Genomic DNA, 13,092 nt, shown 5'->3' on the forward strand with positions numbered 1-13,092 from the left:
TCTCTCTCTGTCCACTATTAGTTTTACCCATATCATTCTAGAGTTTACTTTCTTACACTATCACATACTCCCACAACTCCTGTTTCAGGAGTGGTGCTACTCCTTCCTTTGCTCTTGTCATCTCACCAACCCCTGACTTTACTCCCAAAACATTCCCAAACCACTCTTCCCCTATACCCTTGAGCTTTGTTTCACCCAGAGCCAAAACGTCCGGGTTCCTTTCCTCAAACATACTGCCTATCTCTCCTTTTTCTCATTTTAGTTACATCCACACACATTTAGACGCCCCAATTTGAGCCTTCTAGGAGGATGAGCACTCCCTGTATGACTCCTGTTTCCCCTTTTAGAAAGTTCAAATACAAGGAGGGGAGGGTTTCTAGCCTCTCCGCTCCCTTCCCCTTTAGTTGCCTTCTACGACACACAGGGAATGAGTGGGAAGTATTCTTTCTCCCCTATCCCCAGGAAGTAAAGTGTTTTAGATATCTGGGAGTGGATCTGGCAGCGGATGGAACCATGGAAGCGGAAGTGGATCATAGGGTGGGGGAGGGGGCGAAAATCCTGGGAGCCTTGAAGAATGTGTGGAAGTCGAGAACATTATCTCAGAAAGCAAAAATGGGTATGTTTGAAGGAATAGTGGTTCCAACAATGTTGTATGGTTGCGAGGCGTGGGCTATGGATAGAGTTGTGCGCAGGAGGATGGATGTGCTGGAAATGAGATGTTTGAGGACAGTGTGTGGTGTGAGGTGGTTTGATCGAGTAAGTAACGTAAGGGTAAGAGAGTTGTGTGGAAATAAAAAGAGCGTGGTTGAGAGAGCAGAGGAGGGTGTTTTGAAATGGTTTGGTCACATGGAGAGAATGAGTGAGGAAAGATTGACCAAGAGGATATATGTGTCGGAGGTGGAGGGAACGAGGAGAAGAGGGAGACCAAATTGGAGGTGGAAAGATGGAGTGAAAAAGATTTTGTGTGATCGGGGCCTGAACATGCAGGAGGGTGAAAGGAGGGCAAGGAATAGAGTGAGTTGGAGTGATGTGGTATACCGGGGTTGACGTGCTGTCAGTGGATTGAATCAGGGCATGTGAAGCGTCTGGGGTAAACCATGGAAAGCTGTGTAGGTATGTATATTTGCGTGTGTGGACGTATGTATATACATGTGTATGGGGGGGGGGTTGGGCCATTTCTTTCGTCTGTTTCCTTGCGCTACCTCGCAAACGCGGGAGACAGCGACAAAGTATAAAAAAAAATATATATATATATATATATATATATATATATATATATATATATATATATATTTTTATAATACTTTGTCACTGTTTCCTGCGTTAGCGAGGTAGTGCAAGAAAATAGATGATAGAATGGCCCAACCCACCCACATACACATGTATGTACATAAACGCCCACACACGCACATACATACCTATACATTTCAACGTGTACATACATATACACAGACATATACATATATACACATGTACATGTTCATGCTTGCTGCTTTCATCCATTCCTGTCGCTACCCTGCCACTCATGAAATGGCACCCCCCTCCCCCTGTGTGTATGCAAGGTAGCACTAGGAAAAGATAACAAAGGCCACATTCATTCACATTCAGTCTTTAGCTATCATGTGTAATGCTTTGCCTCCAAAGTGTGAAAATTCCTTAAATGTATTGGGTAAGCAAACTTGAGTCACTTGACATATATTCATATTTAAACTGTTAACCCTTATGTGTAATTATCTTTTTCTTTCTAATCTAGCAGTTGCATAATTGATGGTGTGGATTTATTTAACAGGTGGAGATGCATGTCAGAATGGACAACATGCCCGTTCAACTCGAATCAACTTGATCTGCAACCCTATAGAACATGAACCTATCTTAGTGGAAGAAACCAAATCTTGTGAATATGTGTTTACTTGGTTGACGCCTTTTGCATGTCCTCGCCATGTAACTGAAGGAAGTAACTGTCAGGTGGTGGATCCTTTGTACAAGTATGTTTATGACCTAAACCCATTAAGAAATGCTAAGGAAGATTATAATGTCTCAGATGGTGTACATGATTATTTAATAAACGTGTGTGGCCCACAAGTATCATCATGCAATGGAGAGGAAAACACTTCAGGAGTGTGTCAGGTTAAAGGAAGTGATCAGTATAGTTGTGGACTTGCAACAACCAGTGTGACATTCCATGATGGAACTTTGATGATGAATTTCCACAATGGAACTGGAGATTGTAAAGGTAATAACACCCGATCATCAAAGATACTCTTCATGTGTGATCAAGAAGAAAGTGGCAGGGATGGCCCACATTTTTTGCATGAAGATGAATTCTGCACATACCACTTTTTTTGGCGAACTAGACATGCATGCCCACCTTTCCATGTTGTAGATTGCACTGTATCAAGCAGTGATGGAATGGTATATGATCTCAGTGAGCTGTCATCACCCAATATGAATGAAGAATACTTCTCCCCTGATAAGTCAAAGAAATTTGTATTGAATGTTTGTAGATCAGTTGTGCATAGCAAGAGCAGCAGATGTCCATATAATGCAGGAGCTTGTTTGATTGACCTTAAACATGAAAATGAATCAATAAATATTGGTGAAGTTCACAGTGGTCCATATTTAGAAAATGGGAGTTTGAGATTGAGGTATACAAGAGGTACACCATGTAAAGACAACTCCAATTCATCCGAAACAGTTATTGAGTTTAAATGTGATAAAGAAGGGCTGTATCCTTACCCACAGCTCATTGGGGAAGAGGAGTGTAAATACATATTTGAATGGAAAACCCCTTTTGCATGCCCAAAGTTTCCTGGGAGCACTATCATACCCACGGACGCTCCAGGAAATTGTACCATCGGCAGTCCATACTCTGATTATGTCTTTGATTTAAATTCATTAAAGAAAGAGACAGGATATGAAGTGCAAAGTGATAGTGGGTTCCATCTTGTCGTAAATGTTTGTGCTGAAGTTAGCAAAGAAATATGCTCAGAGGAGGGCATTGGAGCATGCAGCTATACGCATGATAAAACTAATGTTGTTAATGCTGGTCATGCTAATGCATATCTCCATTACTTGCCTGGCTTTCTTTCCCTTTACTACACAGGAGGAGATAACTGTAGCAATACCATCAAGCGCTCCACTCTTATCAGCTTCATTTGTGGGGCTGAAGACACCAAAGAGGGCCCTGTATTGATTCATGAGGACTTAGATCAGTGCAGATATTATGTTAACTGGTACACAGAGCTGGCTTGTGAACGGAGGATCAAGTGTTTTGTTGATACCTGGAACCGCCGTATTGATCTCTCTCCTCTTATAAGAGCAACAGGGAATTATGAAACAACCAATCCAGAAAATTCAAAGGAAAAATTTTACTTGAATGTATGCAGACCACTAAACCCTATTATTGGCCTAAACTGCCAACCAGGCTCTGCTGGCTGTCTTTCTAGCCCAAAGTCAGAAACAGGGATTGTCACTCTTGGTCATCCTCTTGTAACACCTATTTATATATATGATAATGGAGTACAAATTATGTACACTCATGGTTCCAAGTGTCCTTTCAACTCAGGCTTGAATGTCTCAACTCTAATTCACTTCACCTGTGATAAATCTGCTGGCAAGGTATGTTTTTTTTGTTTCACTTTTCCATTTCATTAACATGCAGTTTCAAATAAAATTGAATAATTTTATTTTTTTTTTGTTACATAACCAAACATTTGCAAAATAAATCTGCTGCCTAAATTTTCTCATTAGTGAATTAACTACCCTTTTCATGTATCTAATTTAGGTTGTCCTGCTTTACTACATTGTTATCTATGCTAAATATCCAGCATACTAAAGTTGCATCCTTCCTCTACTTAGTCATTCACAGCCACTCTTAGTATCTTGGGTGCACTATTTCTCAGTCCTTTCCCTTGACTTTTTTCCATTTACATTACAGAAATGTATTTTTTCTTTTCATTTATGCTGTCCCCACATTTTCAGATTTTCTCTAGATTCCCTTTTTTATGGTATCTATCCCCTCTTCCACTCCCTCTTTCATATCATCTCTGTCAACTTTACATTTTCCTTTCTGAAAATCCACTTCAATTGCTTCTGGTCAAAAAGCTGTTTTCCTTTTATGAACCTGTGTACTAATACTGTGAGTTGTACCATGCAGTTTGTGAAATATGAATTATGTATAATGTATGACAAAATTCAGTGTGTCTTGAGCATACAAGTTCATACACTTACAAGAATGGATAAATAAGATGAGGGATTGAAGCAGAGATAGAAAATGGAATATGGCTATGTTTTAAAATTATTATAACTAGGGAATATGTGAAAGACTAACAAGTAGAAATGGCTGTGTTTTAAAATTTTATAACTAGGGAATATGTGAAAGACCAACAAGTAAAACTGTAATATGAATTTAACAGGATTAAGAATCATCTCTTTGGTGATTGCCACAAAGTGGAAACATCATCTTATATCATGTTATGTTCCCTAATCAAATACAGGTGAATGTGGTGAGAAAAACCTTTCAAAATTCCATTTACCTGATCCCATAACCAAGCTTGCATACATGACCTAGATCAGCCTTTTGTTTGATTCAGAAGTTTTAGGTATGGAATTTTTTTTTCTAATAAGTCCAGTTTTTCTTATGAAAATGACATTAAGAAGCATAAAGCTGTTCTAATTATTGAATCTCTTTTGCAGGGAAATCCAATTTACAAGATGGTTACTCATGATTGCCAGTACCAGTTTGAGTGGCCAACAGCACATGTCTGTGAAGATTTTGAGAGAGGACGAGAATCAGTGTGCCAAATCATGTTTCCTGCTGCAAAAACAAATATCAATTTAAAACCTTTACAACGATCAGAAGGCTATATAGTTAATTTTAAAGGCAAAGAATACAAAGTCAATGTTTGTGGTCCTGCTTGCAATGAGTCTGGTGTGTGTACATCTGATGGAGATAGTTATGGTCAAAGTAACAAATCCGAATTAAAGTGGGATTATGACCAGCTTAAACTCACATATTATGGGGGAGACCCTTGTGTTGGAGCACTGTCAGGTTATAAGACCACTTCCATATATTTTGAATGTGATATGAAAGCTGGTTTTGGTCATCCAGTTGCTGATAATGTGATGGAAAGCCTCCAGTGCATGACTGTGTTCCGTTGGCATACAAATTTGACCTGCATTGAAGGTATCTACAATTATGATAATCAAGATAATGTACCAGATGTAACAAAGAAGCCATCTGTTACTGATGACAGCACCGAAAACCACAGTGACAACATACCCTCCAAAGAAAAACAAGAAGCTAAGGCATACTCCTCAGTACCTGCTATTGTTGGCAGTGTACTCATCATCTCGGGCATTATTTTTGTGGCAGTGCTAATTCTTTTCAAGTCAGAGAGAAGGCGACATGTGGTGGCTTCAGCCCGAAGACTCTTTGGAATCAGAGGGTATAGATATAATGGCCAGACCCGCGTAGAAGGCTCAACACTTCTAGGATTTACCTCCTCCAAAGGGGTTTTCAAGGTTGATGATAGTGATGATGATCTCCTGAATTAGGTGGGCTGCATTATTTACTTTTAATGATATACTAGTCATAGGTATATGAACCAAAGGGGCTTCAGTTTTATATATTGATACTTTATGGAATGGTGGCTCACTGATAAGCATACACAAAAAATATTTTCATTTGAGCTCTAGATGCACAGATATTTTTGAACACTGAAGGGTATATAACTCAACAGAGAAAGTTTTGAGTTTTTCATGATAAATTATTTTTTGATTATTATTTATTATCCATAAACACTGTTTTCCGCATCGGCGAGGTAGCACCTGGAAACAAACGAATAATGGTCCATCCACTCATATACACATATATATACATAAACGCCCATGTACACATATATACATATCAGCTAATACATACATACACATGTACATATTCATACTTGCTTGCCTTCATCCATTCCTGTCGCTAACCCACCCCACAGGAAACAGCATCGCTACCCCCTGCTTCAGCGAGGTAGCGCCAGGAAAACAGACAAAAAAAAGGCCACATTCATTCACACTCAGTCTCTAGCTGTCATGTGTAATGCACCGAAACCACAGCTCCCTATGCACATCGAGGCCCCACAGACCTTTCCATGGTTTATCCCAGACGCTTCACATGCCCTGGTTCAGTCCACTGACTGCACATTGACCCCGGTATACCACATCATTCCATTTCACTCTGTTCCTTCTACACCTCTCACCCTCCTGTATGTTCAGGCCTCAGTCGCTCAAAATCTTTTTCACCTCATCCTTCCACCTCCAGTTTGGTCTCCCGCTTCTCCATGTTCCCTCCACCTCTGACACATATATCCTCTTTGTCAATCTTTCCTCACTCGTTCTCTCCATATGTCCAAACAATTTTACACACACCCTCTTCTGCTCTCTCAACCACAATCTTTTTATTTTCACACATCTGTCTTACCCTTTCATAACTTACTCGATCAAACCATGTCACACCACATATTGTCCTCAAACATTTCATTTCCCAGAAGACCACCCTCCTCTTTACAACCCTGTCAATAGCCCATGCCTTACAACCATGTAATATTCATGGAATTATTATTCCTTCAAACATATCCTATTATACTCTCTGAGATAATGTTCTTTCCTTTCACACATTCTTCATTGCTCCCAGAACCTTCTCCCCCTCTCCCACCCTGTGATCACTTCCACTTCCGTGGTTCCATCTGCTGCTAATTCCACTCCCAGATATCTGAAACACTTCACTTCCCCCAATTTTTCTCCATGCAAATATATGTCCCAATTTACTTGTCCCTCGACCCTAGTGAACCAAATAATCTTGTTCTTATTCACATTTATTCTCGACTTTCTCCCTTCACACACTTTCCCAAACTCAGTCATCAACTTCTGCTGTTTCTCGCTCGAATCAGCCACCAGAGCTGTATCATTGGCTAACTTACAACTGACTCTCTTCCCAGGCCCTCTTATCCCCTAAAGACTGCATAATCATCCCTTTCTCCAAAACCTTGCATTCACCTCCCTAACCACCCCATCAACTGACAAATTAAACAACCAAGGGGACACCACACACCCCTGCAGCAGACCGACCTTCTTTAGGAACCAATCACTCTTCTCTCTTCCTACTCGTACACATGCCTTACATCCTTGGTAAAAATGTTTCGCTGCTTCCAGCAGCTTACTTCCCACACCATAAACTCTTAAGACCTTCCACAAAGCATCTCTGTCAACCCTATCATATGCCTTCTCCAGATCCACAAATGCTACATACAAATCCACCTGTTTTTCTATGTATTTCTCACACACTTTCTTCAACACAAACACCTGATCCACACATCCTCTACCACTTATGAAACCACACTGCTCTTCCCTAAGCTGATGCTCTGTACATGCCTTCTTCCTATCAGTCAATACCCTCCCATACAATTTCCCAAGAATACTCAACAAACATATGCCTCTGTAGTTTGAGCACTCGCCTTTTTCCCCTTTGCCTTTGCACAATGGCACTGCCTGCATTCTGCCAGTCCTCAGGCACTTCACCATGATCCATACATACATTGAATATCCTTACGAACCAATCAACATCACTGTCACTCCCTTTCATAATAAATTCTTCTGCAGTACCATCCAAACCTGCTGCCTTGCTGGATTTCATCTTCCACAAAACTTTCACTACTTCTTCTCACTTAACGAAACCATTCTCCCTAACCCTCTCACTTCACACACCACCCAGACCAAAACACCCTATATCTGCCACTCTATCATTAGACACATTCGACACACCTTCAAAATACTTTCTCTTTCTTACTTCATACTTATTCGCCATTTCCCACATTAGCGAGTTAGTGTTAAGAACAGAAGACAGCCTAAGAGTGAAAATCCTCACTTGGCCCCCTTCTCTGTTCCTTGCTTTGGAAAAGTAAAAACTGGAGGGGAGGATTTCCAGCCCCCCCCCCACTCCCTCCCCTTTTAGTCGCCTATAACGACATACATTAAATATGTGGGAAGTATTCTTTCTCCCATATATATAATTACTGAGTAATATTTAAAGGAGTTTCTTGATAGTCATATTGTGCTAGTGAGCCATATTGTTTTTAAATGTAATGTGAGAGTAAACTTATGTAATTTCTATCATCAAACTTGAAACCAAAAGCTTCCATAGTACCTCTAATAGACTAACATTTATCTTAAAATATCTAACCCTGGGAGCTACCTTTATAGACCATCACAAAATGCTTACAGTATGCCTTTCCTAGTAAGTTCCTTAATGAATGTTTGAAGCTTGTGAATTGATATATATATATATATATATATATATATATATATATATATATATATATATATATATATATATATATATCATCCCAGACACTGATTTATTTCTAACCAGTATATGTGAGACTTTAAATTTTCTGTACTTGATACTGAACCACTGATATGCATGCCATGTTAACAGGCAGCAAACAGCAAACAAGTATGGGAAGCCATACTATCAAACAGAGCTCATCTCAACTTCTTTCCAATAAGCATTCACCAATCATGAGCTAGGTTTGCATAACTTAACATAGCATATGTTGTGGCTTAGCCAATTTGCAGTAAAAACTTCAATGGGTAACAACACATTCAGCTGCAGACAATGTACCCTTAGGGGTTTCTTTTCTGCAATATACTAGAAATGGAGAAAAATGCCATTTTAAAGAGGCTTTCATTTTAGCTGTTCTGCTTCTATTCTATCTTATGTGTATCAGCAGATAATATCTAAAAGATGTTATTAGGGTAACCATTAAGAAATTGTCAACAGCTCAGTTGTCTCCTTAGAATTTCTATACCTTTAAAAGCCTGATAGGCACCTGAGGCTTCTCAAGCTTCATGGCAATAAAGGCTTCACCAGCTTTTTGGTTTCCATTTTATGCAAGCTCTATAAGCTGTGTGGATATCTTGAAATTGGCAAGTTTCACAGTTTTCTCTACTATCAACACTTAAGTTGCAACAGACATATGGATTTAATCCAATGACGTTGATAAAGGGTTTTGGTATATACAGGGCTCCATTAGGATATATATGCTCAGGTTATCAGTAAAGCTGAGTTATGTTTATAACAAATCTATCCTGAGCTCTTGATTACTTAGGTTAGGAAATAAAACTTTTTGTGGTTTTTAAGATTGCGTAGGATTTATCAAAGAAAGACTTTCGTTAAGCAAAAGTAAGTACCTCAGTAGTCTTACACAGCTTAAGATTTATCAAAGAAAGACTTTCGTTAAGCAAAAGTAGTCTTACATTCCTAAATGGTGTCAGTCTTATTAAGCTGGATACTAACTGTTGTATGAATTTTTTTTCATACTTGATTGCCATTTTTGACATTAGTGAGGTAACGCCAGGAACAGATGAAGAGAGGCTGCATCTACTCACATCCACTCTCTAGCTATCATGTTTAATGCACTGAAACCAAAGCTCTCTATCCACAACCAAGCCCCACAGACCTTTCCATGGTTTACCCTGGACACTTAACATGCCTTGGTACTGCCCATTGACAGCATATCAACCCCAGTATACCACATCACTCCAGTTCACTCTATCCTGTGGAGGCCTTTCACCCACTTGCATGTTCAGGGTCTGATTGCTCGAAATCTTTTTCACTCCATCCTTCATTGTTATTTACATTGTTATCTGTGCCAAACCTCAAGCACAGTAGTGCTTCATCTTACCTCTACTTTGTCATCCACAGCAACACATAGTCTTTTGCTTGCACAATCTCTTGTTCCTTTCTATTTCCTCTCATTGTACAGAAATGAAATTTTTCTTTTCTTATATGTTCTCTTTATGTTGATTTATTTTCTCAGACTCCCTCCTTTATGGGGTCTCACCCCATAAAGGTAGCGCAAGGAAACAAATGAAAGAATGGCCCAACCCGCCCACATACACATGTATATACATACATGTCCACACACGCAAATATACATACCTATACATCTCAATGTACACATATATATACACACACAGACATATACATATATACACATGTACATAATTCATACTGTCTGCCCTTATTTATTCCCATCGCCACCCCGCCAAACATGGAATAACAACCCCCTCCCCTCTCATGTGTGTGAGGTAGCGCTAGGAAAAGACAACAAAGGCCCCATTCGTTCACACTCAGTCTCTAGCTGTCATGTAATAATGCACTGAAACCACAGCTCCCTTTCCACATCCAGGCCCCACAGAACTTTCCACGGTTTACCCCAGACGCTTCACATGCCCTGGTTCAGTCCATTGACAGCACGTCGACCCTGGTATACCACATCGTTCCAATTCACTCTATTCCTTGCATGCGTTTCACCATCCTGCATGTTCAGGCGCCAATCACTCAAAATCTTTTTCACTCCATCGTTCCACCTCCAATTTGGTCTCCCACTTCTTGTTCCCTCCACCTCTGACACATATATCCTCTTTGTCAATCTTTTCTTGCTCATTCTCTCCATATGTCCAAACCATTTCAGCACACCTTCTTTTGCTTTCTCAACCACACACTTTTTATTTCCACATATCTCTCTTACCCTTTCATTACTTTCTCGATCAAACTCATAGGTGTGTTACTGAACTCTGCCTGCTCGAGGTTACCATGTGAGTGAAAAGTCACCTTTGTTAAGGCTGTATCATTGTAAGTACAGTCATGTTAAAGACCTTTTCAATCCAAAAGAGTCATCATTTCCCAGCACTGTATCCTTGGACTACAGGAGGTTTAAGAAAGGTCCTAGATAACACAGGGACTCTCATAGAAGTGGGTCCTGGGGTGATTATATATAGATAGGAAAAAAATTCATAAGTGTCACTGGAATCTACCTCTTTAAGGTAACACCACACATGAAAAATCATTGGCATGGTTGTATCATTGTCAGTGAATGACACTGAGTACACTGTCATCTGATGAAAGAAGCAATCTTTTGGAGCCTATCTCATTCATGGTGCTGAGTGTAGTGTATCCTTGGGGTGTAGGATCCCCCAGATCCCTTTATGAATTTCTGCGGTAACATAAATTGGGAGAAGGAGTTATTAGCCAGGAACCAGGGCTTTGTGGTGAGACTTAGTAGAAAAGAGAAGGAGAATGGGTATTTCTAGCCTCAGATACAGAGGGAATGGTAAGAAAAAGGAAAGAGTGATTTAATAAAAGATGTTGTAAAGCAAAAGAACTTAGAATTGTGGAATGAAGATAAAGGCAGCACTTCAGCCAGTCAGCATTTGAATAAACCAGGATAAGAAAGGAGGATCATGGAAATTGTGAATAGATTGCACAGGGCATGTTAGGAGAAAATCCAAAGCTTTTCCATTAAGTCGCAAGGATTCAGGTGTCAGTTAAAGAGTGGCTAATCAGGCAAAGGGATTTGAAGGGAAGAATTGTAAGGATATGTGAAGTAATGAATAACAAGTTGAAAAGTGTTTTCATTATGGAAAACACTAATACTCCAACACCAGTGAGATGGAATGGGGAAGAAGTCTTAGAAAACATTGAGATATGTACAATAAACAGTAACAACAGGATACTAAAGTGTTGACCTATAAAATGGTTTGGTGTTCATGAAATTTCACCAAATGTGCTGAAGATGTGTGTAGATATGCTAGATATATGTATCAAAACAATTCAAAATGTAAGTGAATGGTAGTGGAAGAAGGCAGAGGTTTTACCTTATTATAAGAAAGAAGATTGGGAGTAGGTACAGAATTATTTTACAGACTGACCTCACTAATAAACATTGTCTGTAGCGTTCCGGAATAAGTAGATAGAAATCAAATGAGTGACCTTTTACGGAGGAAAAATTACCTTGGTAAGGAAACTTTTGATAAAGGAGGTTATGTGTAACAGACCTCCTCTATATAAGATTAAGCTGTGTATCAGACAAAACGAAAGGTTAGGTGGTTTTATATCTGAACTGCCAGAAAGCTTTTGAAACTACTGCATGGGAGGTTAACTAAGAAGCTGAACCACCAGTCATGATTATGGAGGAAGCTCCTTCAATTGATTAAAGATTATGTAGGAAGATACTGAACAGGGATCAAGAAAGAACTACTGTGGGGTGCTTCATTTTACAACGAGCTGCTTTTGTATGAGAGAACTGTTTTGTTATTAATTGTATTAGGATTACAAAGATATAAGTCGGTGGATCACTGAAAGGAAGCTAAGATTTCTAAATGCAGAGAATTGAAAGATTTTTTGGATCTTAAGGAGTGGTGGGGATATTGTAAACCACCAGGTAAAGCAATATTTTCTTTAAAGTAAACCATTTTTTTTTCAATCAACATGGTTTACAAAAATAGTGTAGCTGGCCGTCAAGTTATTTAAGATATGGATGTTGAGATACAAGGTGGATTACAAAAAGAATAAAGAAACCAAAGAAAGTCCAGTATTGTGAAATGGACTAATCATGAAGTAAAATGTAATGTAGAGTAGTTAGTGTTTAGGTCATAGGAATAGAATTGAAGTAGGATTATAAGATTCATTTAAACTTTGTATATGCATGAAATGACTGGTAGTAGATTATAAAGAAGACCAGAAGTACATTAAGGAAATACTGAATGATGAGACATGTCAGGTTTCTGTGAAGGTTTTTGCCATAATATACATAGTGTATGGATCATGCTGATACACAGAGCGAGAATATTATAAATTATATATTTGTATTACATATATATCCTTATTAAATATCTACCATGTACTAAAAGCGAATAAAACAGGAGTGAACTGAGAAGAGATGATTGTTCATTGATATGACAAACAGTTAAGTAAAAGTATAGTGGAAATGTTCTCATTCTCTAATATGAAACATTGGTAAATGTCTGGTGCTGATGCTGGCTGTGTTGCTTGCTTTGGTGTATTGCTAACCGTTTAAACTGCTGACATTAGTTAATACCTCTTGCACTAAGGGATGCTATTCATTTGGTAGGTAAATTTAATGTTTGCAGTAATAGCGTCTACCCTTAGGAAACTGTATGTTTGCAATTGCCCTTTTGTAAACCTGAAAAGGCTGGGGCAGAGAACCTCATTTTTGCATAGTTCCCAAGAAATTTGCATAT

At 39.0% G+C, this 13,092-nt stretch overlaps 1 protein-coding gene across 2 annotated transcripts in view; it reads left to right on the plus strand.

The window, feature by feature from the left end:
* Positions 1-13,092, plus strand: part of Lerp (lysosomal enzyme receptor protein) — a 40,035-nt gene that overhangs the window by 13,566 nt on the left and 13,377 nt on the right. The window contains exons 3-4 of one of the 2 annotated variants that reach the window (XM_071681356.1): positions 1,790-3,618; positions 4,696-5,556. In XM_071681356.1, coding sequence (XP_071537457.1) covers positions 1,790-3,618; positions 4,696-5,556 — 2,690 coding nt within the window. The remainder of the gene's footprint in view (positions 1-1,789; positions 3,619-4,695; positions 5,557-13,092) is intronic. The other variant, XM_071681357.1, reaches the window with a different exon arrangement.

The sequence above is a fragment of the Panulirus ornatus genome, chromosome 32 (assembly GCF_036320965.1).
Source record: "Panulirus ornatus isolate Po-2019 chromosome 32, ASM3632096v1, whole genome shotgun sequence".
NCBI classification, from domain to species: Eukaryota; Metazoa; Arthropoda; class Malacostraca; order Decapoda; family Palinuridae; genus Panulirus; species Panulirus ornatus.